Source organism: Paramisgurnus dabryanus, chromosome 10 (assembly GCF_030506205.2).
Source record: "Paramisgurnus dabryanus chromosome 10, PD_genome_1.1, whole genome shotgun sequence".
NCBI lineage: Eukaryota > Metazoa > Chordata > Actinopteri > Cypriniformes > Cobitidae > Paramisgurnus > Paramisgurnus dabryanus.
The window spans coordinates 14,324,041-14,343,251 of record NC_133346.1 but is presented as its reverse complement, the minus strand read 5'-3'; the positions used below and the strand labels follow the sequence as shown (position 1 = coordinate 14,343,251).

The following is a 19,211-nucleotide window of genomic DNA, read 5'->3' as shown; positions in this document are numbered from 1 at the left end:
CCAAGCTGAAATGTTAAAAAAGTGACATTTTAAATAATGTTTGTCATTCTATGTTCCATGCAGAACACTTTGTGTATTTTAAACAACGTAAGGGTGAGTAAACAACAGAGTTTTCTTGTGAAGCTGCGTCCTAATTCGAAGGCTGCATTCCAGTGCCGATTGTGTCACAGCATGGACTTCGAAAGGCTGCATCCTTCGAAGAGCGAGTCCTCGCACTGGACTGGTAAACATAACCCAAGATGCATTAATGTTTCATCAATACTTCAACTAAGTTGAAGCCAATGCGTTTTACAATAATACAAAGTAAAAACTTTTAAAGTTTTGACAGACAATACGAACATAGCATCAAATAACAACTGAGACACCAAACGTTGAGAAAGAATATGAGTAGCGAAGGGATGTGAAAGTAAGAGTGCCAACTGTACAACAACACATAACATTTAACATGACCAAAGCATCCTGGTTTGGGTGTCAGACTTAAGGGCGATTTATAGTCGTGCGTAGGTCCTACGGCGTAGCAGCGACGGCGTAGGTTCCGCGTCGGTTTTCATTTATACTTGTGCGTCGCCGTCCGCGTCGACGTGCAAACACACGCGAAGCCGCTGGTTGGCAGTAATCACGCGTATAACCACAGAAGCAGCAGAAGTCGTCACAGAAGAAGAAGCTAAGCAAGTTAACCCACAAACGAAGAAAAAATAGCAACTTGTTGTGTATAATTTGAGAAGACCAGCAATGATGGTAGTAAATAAACAGCGACTTATGTTTCAGTTTTAGTTAAATCACTCCTCAACTTGGCTCATCTTTGTTTTCACCATCTCAAACGGAAATACCTATGACGCAGTTTTTTACCTGACGGGAGGGGTTCTGGTGGACCAATCACAGCGCTTACGGTCCGCGTAGAGCCGACGCGCTGTTAGAAATTTTGTGAGGTGCGCGTCAGGCTACGCAGAGCTACGCACAGGCTACGGATAGCCTACGCCGTAGCTACGCCGTAGGACCTACGCACGACTATAAATCGCCCTTTAGCCATGCTCCTGCTACAGTACCTCAGTAATAGAGCATTGCATTACCCGTGCAAAAGGTCATGAGTTTGAACCCAGGGAAAACACAGCTAATAAAAAAAATTTATACCTTGTATTGTACTGTAAGTTGTTTTGGATAAAAGGATCAATGTAAATGAATGTAAGAACTTGTTAAAGTACAGTACATGTTAAAATGTCAAAAGGCATTTACAGCTTAAATACAGAGCTTCTGTGTCATCAGCGTCAGAGATGTGACTGGACCTGCCATAGATCTGTCCAGATGTTGTGAAGCGCCACAGATGCAGCATTGGTTGTCATATACTATAACAGTCTTTCAAGAAAAACGCGAGTTTTTTTGTGATTGTTGCATACAAAAATCCTCGATCTTGCGGCACATTTTCTTAAAAAATGCAATGGATTATGCGTTATATTTATGCGATTTATTGCAATTGAATTGCGGGAACTTGCAAAAACTGCGCTAACTTGCAAAAACAAGTTTGCAGCTTTTACAGCTCTTCAATGATGTTCATGTCACATAATCACGTCACTTCATAACGTTCCCATGGCAACAGGAGACATGGCTGCGCTTGTGTGAAGTAAATGCACAATTTTTCAACTTTCTACTAAGATATATGTTATTTTTGCTACCAAAATGCGGTGATAATGAAATCATGCAAGCCCCGCATATTTTGCGCACGGAAATCTGCAATTTATGCAGCGAAAGTGTGACGTGTTTGAAAAAATGCGTCTCCCGCATAGATATGCGGACTTTGGCTGATTATGCGTTGAATAATGCGATCGCATAATCACGTTTATCTGGAGGGATTGCTATACTATGACACACAATACAGTAGTTTATGGTACTGTACCAGAAAGTGTCTTTATTCAAAAGTTACAAAAAATTAAAGTGGTAAGAGTCAACACTGGTGGTCACACAGTGTGAATTTCCTTGATGAAACTCAAGAGTTGTCAGCACTAGATGAGAATTATGAAGCACTGAAGGTGTTTTAAAGGAATACTGCTATAGTAGATGCATTAAGGGTAAGCCCTTTATAGAAATGCACAGTGTAACAGTGTAAACTACAGGAGACAGTAAATATATACAATAAATACATGACAATCTTTAAATGTACTAGAATATCTTGAAATACTGTAGTTTAAGATCCTTAAGAGAGAATGATCTTTATATGCGTGTTCAAAATTTACTGCATAAGCAAACATCTGAAGAAACTTGCTGTGTGCTCTTCTCACAGATCCATTTAAAAGCGTTTACACAGGAGTAATCAGCCCACCCTGATGAATGAGACACAGCACAGTTCTCTCTTCTACGTCCATTGGGCTCTGCAGACGCCCAGAAGCTGAAACAACAGATCATCATCAGATCTTCAGTGTTGTTTTCTTTGTGATATGATACTGACTGTGAGAATCATTTATTGGATAATAATCAGTTACATTTTGTGATTTCTTACCTGTAGCTCTGTGTGCTTCCACCAACCCATTTCCATCTGCCCTCTGCATCACTGTCAGACAGACCAATCCAGAGTTTGTCATTACCACAATTATTCTTAATAAAATCCTGAAAAGATGAAAAAAATATATTTTGTTATCAGCTGTTATTTCAGTGGGTTTTCTTGTTTTGCAAGCCCCCCACATACGGTTATTTTTATATAATTCTTAATATGAATCCTGTTTAATCATAACTTAACCTATGAAGTGTATGGTATGACTTCTGCAAAACTTTACTCACTTGTTCCTCTTTGTTGTTAATGATGATCAGATCTGCTCCTCTCTCTCTACAGTATCTTCTGCTCTCAGTCCAGTTCTTCTTCTCAGATGAAATGAAGTACAAACTGGACTGATAGTAAATCCATCCATCTGTTAACACAACCAGTTTAGCTACTACAGTAAATAATTTTTCTGACCACACTTAACTACACAACTTACAGTAGTGTTTACAAAATGTATTTATTGCATCCTTTAATATTTGTGTTGTTTTCCTGTAGCGTCAAGATATTACCATAAAGTTGTGTCCCCAGTTTATTTTTCTCCTTCAGCTTCTCCTTTAGTTTAGTAATATTATTATACTTGGCTATTAATTCATCTCTCTCTTCTGTGATGTTGGTATATTTGGTTAGTAGCTGGTTTCTCTCTTCTGTGATATTTTTGGTCTTGATGTGACACTGTTGATTGTTTGTATTGATCAGGACACACAGCACTATGACTGCAGTCAGTAGAAGAACACACAGCAGCACCAAACACACTGTACATGTAGCTGATCTGTATCTTCTGTTCATTACACACTCACTTCCTGAAGACAAGAGAAGTTATCATCTCGATTGTGACTTTTCCATGTATTACAGCACAGATAAAGAAAAGATGTTTAGACAGAAATGTATGTTTCTTACCTGTACGCTGAAGTTGTTGGTGTGTGTTTGTTTCTGTTCTGAAGTCGTGATCTCTCACAGAATCTGTACATTCATAGATTGGCACCATCATCTCCGTTCTCGGTCTGTTCATTCCCTCAGACTCAGTGCTGACATCATTATCATAAATAATCTCTCCCATCTTAACAGTGCTAATGCTGGATGTACTTCTTGTGTAGTTTTAGGTTGGGTTCCTTGGTGTTCTCTGCATACTGATACTGGTTTTACAGTAGAATAAAAAAGGATGTGAAAGGATCATGTGACATACTGTACAGTGTTTAAAGTTCAAAGCTGTTTATTAAGGGATTAAGGGAGAGTCATTGGGAATGGGTTACTGAATAAAATTTTTATTATAATTCTACAATATGCAACTATATAAAAGTACATACATTTTTGGATTTACATAACATCTACAGACACATTTTCGAAATTTCTCAACAATGTATAAAGAAAAAAAATAAAATAGAAATAAATACCAATTTACTTTTATCCTGAATACAGTTTTTGACTCGGAATTCGATGACCTTTTACACATGAACTCAGCCTCACCTTTGCTTTTTTATTAGTTTTTTCACTTCCTCATATGTACAGTAACCATGTCCCTTTCAGTGTTTGTCAACTAACTACATTGCTATTACTAGTCTGCACAGTGACCCTTTACATTCTAAATATCTTCAAGTGTAGATGAAAAAAAACTTAAAGCAACAGACGCACACACATTGAAATTGTTATGTGCCTAGCTCAAAGTTAACTTCTGGTCTATGTTTGTTTTTTTATCTAAGAGTGGCTGAACTGAACTATGGAACAAATACCTTGTCAAAAAAAATGTTGGTTTCCTAAAGACAAGAAAAGGAAAGTGTGCATGGATCACCGTTGTGCGACGAGAGGTTTGATAGCCAGGCATAAATTTAAGGGTCTGTAGCTAACATTTGTATTTTATTTTACACAGTAACGTTAGCTCAGAGTACGAGTTGATATGCTTTAGCTATTTTTTTAATTAACTAATTTAGTAATTGACTTGTTTATTTAGCATGTTATCAGAAATAATCTACTCTAGAAGGTCTACAGGAAGTTATAAAGGGGCCACAAAAGCTTCTGGTTTATGTTGTTGCCGCTGAAACAGTCAATGGCACACTGAAAAAAAATGATTCATTCAATTCACTCAATTTTTTAAGGTAAGTGGTTGCAATCAATTTATTTAAGCTAAATTATCTATATTTATTAAATTAATAAATCTGTATCTGTATTTATTTAATTAATAAATTATCTATACGGTATTTTGAGCTAAATCTTCACATACATACTCTGGGGAGCTCTGTGAATTGTCCCCTTTAACTCTGCTAAAACTGAATGTTGTTAATGTGTTGATCTTTATAAAGTGTCACGGTGATCCGTGTCATGTTTTGTTTGTCTCTCCGATTACGTCACCTGGACATTCACGGACTGATTCATCACACCTGTTCCCTGTTAAGTGTTGTGTACTTATACTGCTGTCTGTTTCTCACCTGTCGCCGGATCATTGTCATTGTCGCCGTTCCACGTCTGTTCCTGTTGTTCTCTGTATTGGATGTTCCTGTGTTGCTGTTTTACTCCTCGTGTTTTGTTTCTGTTCATTTTATATTAAATGTTATTTATTTCATGGTGAACCCTGCACTTGCGTCCTGATTCCTGTTTCCCAGTCATGACATAAAGTGGCAGTTCTAATTAAAACTGTGAACTCAAAGACTTGTCAGCCCTTAAGAGTGAGAAACATTTACAGATGTTTAAAAGAAAAGTTTTATATGTGCACAAATTATTTAGATCATTTTTTCATTGATTAATTTTAATTTGAAATTTCTGAAACCGAAAAGAGATTTCATAAATTGTGCATATAGAGACACCTATTTTTAGATATACATGTAGATATGCAACAAATCCTATTTTTTTGCTACATCGTGTGTGGGATGAGGTCATTTAAACTATTTGCATTGCGTAATTTAATCATCATTGAAGTTTAACACCTAAAATATCATCCATATCGTCGCTGCCCGATGAAACTCACGTAAAATGGTTACCTTTCAAGGAAGTGAAAAAACCCTGTATTTCCGTGAATGTAGGGTTGTCATACTTGGTACGGCATCTTTACATGTAACCATATTCTTGCCAGTGTAATGATATAATCCACATTTGACCAAAATTTTGTTTAAATGGACATACGTGCATATTTTACAGTAACGGTGGTCGATACGCGTTCTTCCGATCATTAATTAGAATGGTCAAGTCGCGTTTCATATTGACAGATGAATACGCTCAGTTACGTCTTATTTTATTAAATATGCTTAGTTTCTTAAATATTAATTATACATTTATTAAATGTCTCTTGCAAACTATGAAGGGACAATGAATCAATACACTGACTGTGAGGACTCTGCCATAATCTGGTTTGGTAATTATATCTAGTTGTGTATGGCAGGGTCCTGACAGTACAATGTTTTGTGTGGGAGAGCGTGGTTTTGATATTGTCATATCAGACCACGTTTTTCCCATGTCTTGTGACTTTTCCCCGCTCCCTTGTATTCTCTTGTCATTGTGTGTTATTTTTCCCCGCTCCCTTGCATTTTCCAGTCTTTGTCTTTTATGTCTTGTTTAGTCTAGTGTTCTGTTTTCATGTATGTATATGTGCATGTGGATGTATGTAGGTGTATGTTTGTGTATTTGTATGTGTGTATATGGGTGTGTATATATATGTATATATATATATATGTATATATGTGTATATATGTATGTATATATGTGTATATATATATATGGATGTTATATGTATATATGTGTATATATGTATGTATATATGTATATATATATATGGATGTTATATGTATATATGTGTATATTGTATGTATGTGTGTATATGTTTTTATATATTTGTATATATTTATATATATAAATATATTTATGGTTTTGTCTTGTGGGTACTGTGGTTGTCTTGTGTTTGTATGTGTTTTACAGGTTCACTTGTGCTTCCCTCACAGGTGTTCCTGTTCAGTGTGATTGCCTCCTCTCGTCTTCCTCACCTGTTGCTTGTTATCCCGTCATCATGTCTGTGTATTTAAGCCCTGTGTGTTTGTTTGTTCCTTGCAAGTTCGTTTGTCATAGTTTGTTGAGATACTCGCCTGTCACTTTGTCTTTAGACGTGTCTGTCACTTTGTGTGTACTCGCCATATTACTAGCTCTGCTAGTGCCCAGTTCTGTCCTGTCCCTGTTTCCAGTTATTGATTTAATTTCTCCCCATTCCAGTTTGCGCTCTCTGCTACCCGGGAGTTTTGCTGTGGATTTTGTTCCTGTCTCTGTTTCCAGTTTTGTGACTTAATCTTCCCTACCCCAGTCTGTGCTCTCTGCTACCCGGGAGTTTTGCTGTGGATTTTGTTCCTGTCTCTGTTTCCAGTTTTGTGACTTAATCTTCCCTACCCCAGTCTGTGCTCTCTGTTATCCGGGAGTTTGTGCTGTGGATTTTGGATTACTCTACGTGCTCTCTCTGCTGACTTTCCCCAGTAGATTCCTCGCCAGCTGTCTGTCTCTCCTGAGTGGTGTGTCTCCCTTCAAGCCGCTGTGTACACTCTGTCCGTGGATTCTCCAAGCGCCTGTCTCCATCTTGCGCTGTCCAGCCGCAGTGCGCTCCGGCGCGTAATTCTGCGTAGGACTCGGACTGCCGCTGTGCGCTGTCCAGCACGGACTCTGTTGAAGACTCTGACCGCCTCTCTCTCTCTCTGCCTGTTGCAGGATTTCTCTCCCACCGTTCGTTGTCTGGCCGGAGCCCGAACGTGTGTGGTTCTTCGCCCCAGTGCCTGTGTGTGCTCCCCGCTCCCAGCCGTCTGCCTTGGTGTGGCTTTTAGCCCAGACGTGCTTTTTTCAGTTTTACACTCATTATCATTTCAATAAACATTTCTGTTAACTGCATTGGGATCTTCTGTTTTCTTGAGTCCTGACAGAACGAACTTGCCATAAATGGATCCCGCAGATACAGAATCTGGCTGTTCAGCGACCGCTCAGCTCTCCACTACTGCCCAGGAGGAGGATTCGGCTTTCACTGCCCACCGCAACCACCATGCCCGTTTACTCTTTGGCATGCGGCAGAGAGGAGCAGAGATCCGGTCCTTCGCCTCCAAGTTCTTGGAGGAGGCTCGTCTTGCCGGTCTTAGCGGGAACGAGCTAAAGGTCATCTTCTATGCCTGTCTCGATGAGCCTCTCAAATCCAGTGAGGTGGAGTTGCTCAAGCCCTTAGACTTCGTTGACATGGTGAGCTACGTCATGAACAGGCCCGAACCCAAGTCCAGACCTCTGTCACCTGTCCCAGAGGGCCGCGTTGTCGGGAGGATGGTCCTGGAGAGCTCAGCATCCACCACATCAAACTCCATAAGCTCCGCCCCGCCAGCCAGCCTTCGGGGTAGTCGTCTGGCGATACGGGGAAGGGGCATTTAGACCGGGGCGATCAGGTTGGGGAGGTCGACTCTCATCTCTCCAGCGCCGGAGCCTACGCCCACACCCGATCTCCATCCTGCATTACCGGTCTCCGGACGGAGGAAGAAGAGGAAGAAGGACTCCTCCGCTCTTCAACCAGCTGCCACCCCTCAGTTCTCTGAGAAGCAGCAGCCTCTGTCTGCTCCGCTGCAGCCCCTGCCGTCTGCGCAGCCTCCGCTGCAGCCCCTGCCGTCTGCGCAGCCTCCGCTGCAGCCCCTGCCGTCTGCGCAGCCTCCGCTGCAGCCCCTGCCGTCTGCGCAGCCTCCGCTGCAGCCCCTGCCGTCTGCGCAGCCTCCGCTGCAGCCCCTGCCGTCTGCGCAGCCTCCGCTGCAGCCCCTGCCGTCTGCGCAGCCTCCGCTGCAGCCCCTGCCGTCTGCGCAGCCTCCGCTGCAGCCCCTGACGTCTGCGCAGCCTCCGCTGCAGCCCCTGACGTCTGCGCAGCCTTCGCTGCAGCCCCTGACGTCTGCGCAGCCAACCGCAGCAGCCTTTGTCTCTGTCCCGTCTCCGCTGCCGTCCGCAGCGGCCCCTGCCACTGTCCCTGTCTCGTCTCCGCTGCCGTCCGCAGCCTCCTCTGTCAAGGTCCCTGTCTCATCTCTGCAGCCGTCCGCTGCACCCCCTGTCATAGACTCTGTATCGTCTCTGCAGTCACCCGCTGCACCTCCTGTCATTGTCCCTGCCTCGTCTCCGCTGCCGTCTGCAGCGGCTCCTGTGACTGTTCCTGAGTTGTCTCCGCTGCCGGCCACAGCGCCCCCTGTCATGTTTCCTGCTTCCCCTCAGCCTGTAAACCCTGACCTAGTTGTTCCTGCCTTGCCCCAAGCTGTTTCCTCCCCACGGAACCCTGTAAGGCCTGCCCGGCCTCCACGTACCCAACCCTCAGCTACTCCCCGGGGTCAGAAGGCTCGCCCTGTACCCAGTCCCATCCCTCCTCCTGTGAACGTTGTTGTTCCCCCGCCCCCCCCTCCCTTGTTTGTTGTTCTTGTTGTCCCACCCCAATCCTCTAGTTGTTCTGTCTTGTCTTCCCTTGTTAGTGTTTGTCATGTTTTCGTGGGTGCTGTCCAGTGTCCAGTCTGTCTTGTCCTGTGTCTCTCCTTGAGGGCCGCCAGGTGGCGTCCCTTGAGGGGAGGGTCCTGTGAGGACTCTGCCATAATCTGGTTTGGTAATTATATCTAGTTGTGTATGGCAGGGTCCTGACAGTACAATGTTTTGTGTGGGAGAGCGTGGTTTTGATATTGTCATATCAGACCACGTTTTTCCCATGTCTTGTGACTTTTCCCCGCTCCCTTGTATTCTCTTGTCATTGTGTGTTATTTTTCCCCGCTCCCTTGCATTTTCCAGTCTTTGTCTTTTATGTCTTGTTTAGTCTAGTGTTCTGTTTTCATGTATGTATATGTGCATGTGGATGTATGTAGGTGTATGTTTGTGTATTTGTATGTGTGTATATGGGTGTGTATATATATGTATATGTATATATATATATATATATATATGTATATATGTGTATATATGTATGTATATATGTATATATATATATGGATGTTATATGTATATATGTGTATATTGTATGTATGTGTGTATATGTTTTTATATATTTGTATATATTTATATATATAAATATATTTATGGTTTTGTCTTGTGGGTACTGTGGTTGTCTTGTGTTTGTATGTGTTTTACAGGTTCACTTGTGCTTCCCTCACAGGTGTTCCTGTTCAGTGTGATTGCCTCCTCTCGTCTTCCTCACCTGTTGCTTGTTATCCCGTCATCATGTCTGTGTATTTAAGCCCTGTGTGTTTGTTTGTTCCTTGCAAGTTCGTTTGTCATAGTTTGTTGAGATACTCGCCTGTCACTTTGTCTTTAGACGTGTCTGTCACTTTGTGTGTACTCGCCATATTACTAGCTCTGCTAGTGCCCAGTTCTGTCCTGTCCCTGTTTCCAGTTATTGATTTAATTTCTCCCCATTCCAGTTTGCGCTCTCTGCTACCCGGGAGTTTTGCTGTGGATTTTGTTCCTGTCTCTGTTTCCAGTTTTGTGACTTAATCTTCCCTACCCCAGTCTGTGCTCTCTGCTACCCGGGAGTTTTGCTGTGGATTTTGTTCCTGTCTCTGTTTCCAGTTTTGTGACTTAATCTTCCCTACCCCAGTCTGTGCTCTCTGTTATCCGGGAGTTTGTGCTGTGGATTTTGGATTACTCTACGTGCTCTCTCTGCTGACTTTCCCCAGTAGATTCCTCGCCAGCTGTCTGTCTCTCCTGAGTGGTGTGTCTCCCTTCAAGCCGCTGTGTACACTCTGTCCGTGGATTCTCCAAGCGCCTGTCTCCATCTTGCGCTGTCCAGCCGCAGTGCGCTCCGGCGCGTAATTCTGCGTAGGACTCGGACTGCCGCTGTGCGCTGTCCAGCACGGACTCTGTTGAAGACTCTGACCGCCTCTCTCTCTCTCTGCCTGTTGCAGGATTTCTCTCCCACCGTTCGTTGTCTGGCCGGAGCCCGAACGTGTGTGGTTCTTCGCCCCAGTGCCTGTGTGTGCTCCCCGCTCCCAGCCGTCTGCCTTGGTGTGGCTTTTAGCCCAGACGTGCTTTTTTCAGTTTTACACTCATTATCATTTCAATAAACATTTCTGTTAACTGCATTGGGATCTTCTGTTTTCTTGAGTCCTGACACTGACATGGTAATGCTAGACATATACATTGTTTGCACAGTCCTGCCTTAATTTTGTCACTCCTAGACGTACGTCTGGCGGCATGGGGGAAACGTTTACCCCGATGAAGTAAAAAGTCATTGTCTCACCAGGCTATGTTTATTCGGCTATCCAGTACGGAGCCCGTCAGAGGACATGGTGGTGGACAATATTTTTAACAGCTTTTGCGTTCCCCGAGAAGCTTTTTGCGTTCTCTCGCAAAACTTTTGCGTTCCCCGAGAAACTTTGCAAAAAGCTTCTCGGGGGAACGCAAAAGCTGTTGGTGTCTGTGTAATTATAGCGTAGCATATGTAAGGGATAATCCACGGCTAGCCATGCATTAAAGGGTTTTAATGCACGACGTAGAGGCGAAGAACCACCCGACGCGTAGCGGAGGGTGGTTGCCTCTGCGAAGTGCATTAAAACCCTTTAATGCATGGCTAGCCGTGGATTATCCCGCTTATACCTTGGTTATTTGCCAAGTTAACGCTGCAAATAATGTTTACAGTGTAATTTTTTAACAGACGGGTAAAAATGACGGTCATTTTCTTAAGTTAAGGCTCGCACTCCGTCCGCTTTAAATAAAGTAGTGCCATTGTATTGCTTTTATTTAAATGAATTATCACATTTATTTAAATTCATTAGTAAAAGAGGGAGACAGAGAACTGAAAGAGGACCCGAGGGAGAGAGAGAGAGAGAGAGACAGAGAGAGAGATGCGTGCGCGAGTTACCTGTGGCTGTGTGCGTCTCTTTTTTTAAAGTCTATCCCCTCGTTGCTCCGAATGTATTTTGAAAAGTTGACTGACAAATATGAAACCGGACAAAAGCCTATGTAAACCTTTTAAATTAAGTTGTCTTATTTCATTGTGCTTTGGCTTTACTGCATACAGTCTGTTAGAAATAGACATAGGGCTATGTCTTAAAAAATATCTAGCCTATAGAATACGTTTCTTTGCTGTCGGTAGCCTATGGGCTACTCAGTTCCTGCCACTCTGTTGAATATGCAACAGGTAGGGGAGGAGCTAACGAGATCTTATTTAGCTACCGGAAAGGAAACAGTGATCTCAACAACGGTAACTTGAAAAAAGTATCTTTAATATTTAAATCAGATAATTATAATAACGCATTATAACATTAAACGTAATAATATAAAACATAATACCATGAAACAAAATGATATTTATAAAAACATCCCCAAAATAGCTCCTGTAATCTATTCTTACACTGACCTCATTATTTATTCAATTACAACAGCCAATGGCAAGTCTCCAGCAGCAATACGTATATTTAGTTTTAGATGTTCTGTTTATATTATGTTTTAGACGTTTTGTATGGTACATAAATAAGATGGTTATACAGTAGGTATACAGTATTGTAGGTTTATTTATCACTTGATCGTTATTCCTTCGGCGCAGCAGTTTAATAATCTAATTTTGGCGGTTCTGTGACATCAGCTCATTCAGGTCCTGTCTGAGTAAAACTCACGTGCAAAAATCTACTTGTGAGGAAAGACTAAAGTTCTTATGACATTTTACTCCTGCGACCCGCCGCGATTAGGTGAGTACATTTTGATATGCTACAGATCACGTTAATATTCTTATTATACACTTTATACACTCTTTGAGTGATCCCTGTATTTAATATGTCTGGGCTAAGCCCCGAATGTCCTTAAAAGCTGGAAACGCCTCTGCTAAAGCATATAGCTAACTTAATGATTCTTTAATTGATTTATTAAAATAATTTATGAATGACAGGCAACACTGACAGTGACAAAGCAATCTTTATTTGAACTAATCATGTCATTTATTTATGTAAAGTGTGAAATAAAACCGGCGCACTTAGTCTCTCTCTCTCTCTCTCGCTCGCTCGCTCGCTCTGCAATTGTAACTGTGTTACTATGGTTACCAATGTTTATATAAGCGGATTAATTTCTAACTGTAATCAAACTGACTGGAACTACCTGTGCATTAAACGGTTTTAATGCACACCTTCCAGCCAATCAGAATCGAGTATTTAAACAGACCATGGTATAAATATAATATAAACAACAGCAGAGGACTGATTGTAGGCCAATGCTACGCTATAATTACACAGACACCAATTTAATTGTAAATATATTCAGGGTATGGTTACATGATTGTTACCTGTGTGTTTTGATACAGCTTTAAAAATATTGTTGGATGAGCCATACGATCGTATTATAACTGGGCTGTGTTTATAAACAGTTGCCATCTACAACCTACAGCCTTATGGGTAACACTTTATAATAACTTCACACTATGAAGCATTAGTAAAGCATTAGTTAAGCATTATTAAATAGTCAATTCATAATTTATTAAACATTAATAGACATTAGTAAATAGTTTATCAATGCTTTATTCTTGATTTATAAGCATATATATAATGTGTTTAATGATTGTCTTTTCATGCTTTATTAATTATCAATTCATCATTTCTAAAATAAGTATTACATTATTTACAGACCAGTTTTTAAGATGTTGCCAGTGGTTCATAAGATCATTTAGGAAGTGTAAATAAATTATTAATAAACTATTTAAACATTCATTTATACATCTTATTATTTAGACGTATAGTAATAAGTTAATCAGTGTGTTAATAAATGCTTCATTTCAATGCTGGCAGCACGGTTGCCAGTAAGTTACTGTATTTTGGTTTTACAGTACTGTACTGTAATTCCATTTTACAGTACACAAACTAGTACTGTATAGTTACAAAGCAGTACTGTACTGTAATTTTACAATATTTTATTACAGTAGTGTCAGGAAAACACAAAGTCGGAGTCTCTTGCGAATCAATCTTTTATTAGAATAGGAGAAGAGAGGTAGAAAAATCACTCCACAGTTCACGGCATCTCAACTAGTCCACGCACACATAAAGGAAACAATCCAACGACGTAATCCTCTCGCAGATGGAAAGAGAGTCTCAGCCGGGAAACCGGAATTCAGGTGTACTGCTTAAAGGCGAAGCGAACCTGAAGAGCTGGAGAACCGAAGCAAATCCCACGACGTAATCCACTCGCGGATAACACAGGAGTCTATAGCAGGAAACCGGAAATACAGGTGTACCGCTTGAAGGCGAAGCGAACCTGTAGAACCGGGGAACAGGATCAACGTGCATACAAACTAGTCCAGAGCCGAAACATAGGATGTCAAACTCCAGCGCGGAACAAACCCTCAGACGCCGGTGACTGAACCTGGAGCGAGAGTAGATAAAGGTGAAGCAGATATAATTGAGCCGTTGGAACCATGGACAGCGAGCGTGGCAGAGATCAACTAACAATGAGCGCGTGACAAAGACAGAACAAAAGGACTATAAATAGAAAAGCAGAAACGAGACACAGCTGGAGGATAATTAGTGAAACAAGAGGGAGGAGTGAGTGCACACGAGAGGATCCATCACCAACAGGTAAATAAACACACACCGACTACTGATCATCCCGGACTCGTGACAGTACCCTCCCCCCCAAGACCGGCACCGGACGGACTCGGAGGGGACCCACCTTGTCGCCGACGGAAATCCTCGATCAGACCAGGGTCCAGTATATCCCGAGCCGGAACCCAACACCTCTCCTCAGGGCCGTATCCCTCCCAGTCCACTAAATACTGATAACCTCTGCCTCTGCGACGAGCATCTAATAACCTCTTGACCGTATAAGCAGGAGCACCGTCCACTAGACGCGGGGCGGGGGGCTTAGGGACAGAGGCAGGACAATTATTATGGGAAAACATCACAGGCTTAACCCTGGATACATGAAAAACAGGGTGAACCCGACCAAGACTGAGTGGTAACTTAAGCTTCACCGCTACCGGACTGACGACCTTAACAATAGTGTATGGCCCAATGAAACGCGGAGCCAGCTTACGAGAAGGCTCACGGAGAGACAAATCCTTGGTGGAAAGCCATACTTTCTGTCCACAAACGTAATGAGGTGGAGGTCGCCGGTGGCGGTCAGCCGCAGCTTTGGTCCGTCTGGAGGTCTGTAATAAAAGTGTTTTAGCTCTCTTCCAGGTGCGTTTGCATCTACGAACGAAAGCTAAAGCAGACGGAACCGCTGCATCGGGTTCTTGTGATGGGAAAAGCGGGGGTTGATAGCCGATCGATAACTCAAACGGGGATAATCTAGTAGAAGCGACGGGAAGAGAATTATGAGAGTACTCGACCCACGGGAGCTGTTGACACCAGGAGTTAGGATATTGAGACGACAGACAGCGGAGCGTTCGACCGAGATCCTGATTAGCCCGTTCACATTGCCCATTGGTCTGCGGATGATAACCAGAAGACAAGCTGGCTGTAGCGCCGATCTGTCTACAAAACTCCTGCCAAAAACGAGAGATGAACTGAGGACCCCTATCTGATACTACGTCAGTCGGAAGACCATGCAAACGAAAAACGTTAGTAATCAGAATCTGAGCCATCTCCTTGGCAGAAGGAAGTTTAGGTAATGGAATGAAATGAACCGCTTTAGAGAAACGATCCACCACAGTCAGAACGACAGTGTTACCATCAGACGCCGGTAAGCCGGTGACGAAATCAAGGGCTATATGAGACCAGGGGCGGGAGGGAATGGGCAAAGATTTAAGCAGACCAGCGGGAGGTTGATTAGAAGCTTTATTACGAGCACAGACTGAACAGGCTAATACAAACTGTCTGATGTCCGTAGCCATCGAAGGCCACCAAAAACGTTGACGGACGGCAGCCAACGTTCTCCGAATTCCTGGATGACCGACAAACCTAGATTCGTGACCCCACTGGATGACATCGGAACGTAAACACTCAGGAACCCATAGACGACCCGCTGGACACCCCTCTGGCACTTCGCCCTCTCGGCCGGCCTCTCTCACCTGCTGCTCAACCCCCCAAACGAGGGCACCGATTACCCTCCCCTTGGGGAGAATGGTTTCGGTCCGCCCAGATTCAGAGGAATCGAACAGACGTGAGAGCGCGTCCGGTTTAATATTCTTTGAACCAGGCCGGTACGAGAGGGTAAAGTTAAAACGGTCAAAGAAAAGTGCCCAGCGAGCCTGTCTAGATGTTAACCTTCTGGCTGAACGGATATATTCTAAGTTCTTATGATCCGTCCAGACCAAAAAGGGCTCAGAGGTTCCCTCCAACCAGTGACGCCACTCACCCAGCGCAAGTCTGATCGCCAGCAGCTCCCTATTACCAATGTCATAATTTCGTTCCGCTGGGTTTAACCGGTGAGAGAAAAAAGCGCATGGATGCACTTTCCCGTCAGCAGACGACCGCTGAGATAAAACGGCGCCTACCCCGACATCAGATGCATCTACCTCCACTATAAATTGATTTGCTGGATCGGGAATAGAGAGAACAGGAGCAGAAACGAAACGGGACTTTAATTCATCAAAGGCTTCCTGTGCCTCTCCATCCCAGCGAAATCGTACTTTAGAGGAAGTGAGAGCGGTAAGAGGTTTAGCGATCTGACCAAAGTTTCTGATGAATCGCCGGTAAAAGTTGGCGAAACCCAGAAATCGCTGAAGCTCCTTACGAGTGTCGGGCACTGGCCATTCGGCAACCGCTTTAACTTTAGCAGGATCGGGGCGAATCTCTCCCTCGGTAATGATGAAACCCAGAAACGAAACTGACTCTCTGTGGAATTCGCACTTTTCCGCCTTAACAAAAAGCTGATTCTCTAAAAGCCGTTGTAAAACTAGGCGAACATGCTGGGTGTGTAACTGCATAGAGGGTGAAAAGATGAGGATGTCATCGAGATACACAAAGACAAAATTATTAATCATGTCTCCCAGCACCTCATTAACCATAGTTTGAAAGACAGCTGGAGCGTTACAAAGGCCGAACGGCAGAACGCAATATTCCCAGTGTCCAGAAGGTGTATTAAAAGCTGTCTTCCACTCATCGCCCTCCTTGATACGTACCAAATGATAAGCGTTACGCAGATCCAATTTGGTAAAAACCCGTGCTCCTTGTAATAACTCGAAAGCCGAAGACATTAACGGTAAGGGGTATTTATTTTTAACAGTAATGTCATTAAGCCCTCTATAGTCAATGCACGGACGAAGCGACCCGTCTTTTTTCTTCACAAAGAAAAAACCAGCACCAGCTGGAGACGAGGAGCGGCGAATGAGACCGGCATTAAGCGCTTCACTAATGTACTTATCCATAGCCTCTCTCTCTGGTTTAGAAAGGGAAAAAACTCGACCCTTAGGCGGAAAAGTACCTGGAAGGAGATCGATTACACAATCATACGACCGATGAGGAGGTAGGGAGGTAGCCCGAGCCTTACTGAACACCCGGTGCAGATCGGAATACTCCGTCGGGACCCCTGAAAGATCAGCAGCAGGAGTCTGAAGGGTAGAACACACAGACATAGAAGAAGCAGGACCGAGACAAGAAACATGACACGAATCTTTCCAGGACAAGACAATGTTGTTCTGCCAATCAACGTGAGGATTATGTTTAATTAACCAGTCATGTCCTAAAATGACGGGTGTCTGAGATGATTCCAATAAATAAAATTCAATATCCTCACGATGATTGCCAGAAACAAACAAACTCACAGGGGGTGTGCGATGGGTGATCTCTGCCATGTGCTGTCCCTTTAATGTCCAGGCCGAGAGAGAGGAAATTAAAGGATGAGCAGGGATACCCCAAGATTCAGCCAACCTGGCATCCAAGAAGCTCGCCTCCGCGCCGGAATCCAACAATGCCTGTGAATGGAAGTTAGAGGCGTTAAAACTTACAATAACAGGCAGTAAGGTGCGGTTAACAGAGGTACAGTTAGCGGGAGACTTAAAAGATGAAATGCCCACCGATACTCCCAGGTCTATCGGTGGGCAACCCCTTTTAACGGACACGAAGCGGCAAGATGCCCCGCCTTACCGCAGTAGAGACACAATCCATTTACCAGGCGACGTTGCCTCTCTCTGCCGGTAAGGCGGAGTTTACCGAGCTGCATGGGTTCCTCTGGTTCCGACGACTGAAGAGATGAAGGTGGCGAAGGCGAAACCTCAGGCAGTAGTAGTGAAGCTCTGCGAAACGACCGCCGAAGGTCTCGTTGATGTTGACGATTCTCAATCCTTAATGCTAAATCAATAGCGGCTTCCAGAGATGTTGGAGGATCCCGTGCAGCTACCTCGTCTTGGATGTCTGGGTTGAGACCCTCAAGGAATTGAGAGCGTAGCGCAGCGTCATTCCATCCGCTGGTGACGGCCAGGGTCTTGAACGAAATAGCATAATCCGTGACAGAGGATCCACGCTGGAGCAATCTCACCAGCTCCGCGGCTGCCATGTCTCCCTGAATAGATCGATCAAAAAGTCTTAACATCTCTTCCTTGAGGGTCTCGAAGGAAGCCGTGCACGGAGCTTTGGCCTCCCAAACAGCCATTCCCCAGTCCCTCGCTCTCCCGGTAAGCAGCGTCAGCACAAACGCTACCTTGGAAACAGCTGATGAAAACTTGCGAGGCTGGAGAGCGAAGACCAGGGAACATTGCTGACGGAAAGCCCGGCAGGTGTTAGGATCGCCGTCAAATGTAGGTGGAGTAGCAGCGTGAGGTTCTGATTCAGCTCTGGAGGATGTTCCGCTGGAACCAGCGAGTTGAGGTTCACCTAGTGGTAGAGTGATCTGATCCAGGCGATTTGTAAGCTCAGTAAGCCGGTCAGAGAGAAGACGAAAGTCTCTAGAAGCTGCACTCAGAAGGGATGAATGTTGGTCAATTATTGCCCCCTGCTGGCTGAGTGCAGTCTGCACCGGATCTAGACTCTCAGAACTCGCAGACTCCATTTCTGACGCGCTCATTTGTCAGGAAAACACAAAGTCGGAGTCTCTTGCGAATCAATCTTTTATTAGAATAGGAGAAGAGAGGTAGAAAAATCACTCCACAGTTCACGGCATCTCAACTAGTCCACGCACACATAAAGGAAACAATCCAACGACGTAATCCTCTCGCAGATGGAAAGAGAGTCTCAGCCGGGAAACCGGAATTCAGGTGTACTGCTTAAAGGCGAAGCGAACCTGAAGAGCTGGAGAACCGAAGCAAATCCCACGACGTAATCCACTCGCGGATAACACAGGAGTCTATAGCAGGAAACCGGAAATACAGGTGTACCGCTTGAAGGCGAAGCGAACCTGTAGAACCGGGGAACAGGATCAACGTGCATACAAACTAGTCCAGAGCCGAAACATAGGATGTCAAACTCCAGCGCGGAACAAACCCTCAGACGCCGGTGACTGAACCTGGAGCGAGAGTAGATAAAGGTGAAGCAGATATAATCGAGCCGTTGGAACCATGGACAGCGAGCGTGGCAGAGATCAACTAACAATGAGCGCGTGACAAAGACAGAACAAAAGGACTATAAATAGAAAAGCAGAAACGAGACACAGCTGGAGGATAATTAGTGAAACAAGAGGGAGGAGTGAGTGCACACGAGAGGATCCATCACCAACAGGTAAATAAACACACACCGACTACTGATCATCCCGGACTCGTGACAAGTAGTCTATTTTTACAGTAATTTACTGTAATGTCTATATTGACCCATAAATACTATTTATTACTTATTACAGTTAATACAATAATATTATATAAAATAGCTAGAGATTTAGG

The 19,211-nt window shown here is 43.7% G+C and overlaps 1 protein-coding gene across 1 annotated transcript; it reads right to left on the bottom strand.

The window, feature by feature from the left end:
- Positions 1 to 1,898: 1,898 nt before the first annotated feature.
- Positions 1,899 to 3,882, bottom strand: LOC135779797 (uncharacterized). Its single transcript, XM_065290707.1, has 5 exons — positions 3,428 to 3,882; positions 2,995 to 3,330; positions 2,770 to 2,921; positions 2,492 to 2,598; positions 1,899 to 2,380 (listed from the first exon to the last, which is right to left on the bottom strand). The coding sequence occupies exons 1-5, from the start codon at positions 3,585 to 3,587 to the stop codon at positions 2,218 to 2,220; spliced, it is 918 nt and encodes a 305-aa protein (XP_065146779.1). The 5' UTR covers positions 3,588 to 3,882; the 3' UTR covers positions 1,899 to 2,217.
- Between the last annotated feature and the right edge of the window lie 15,329 nt (positions 3,883 to 19,211).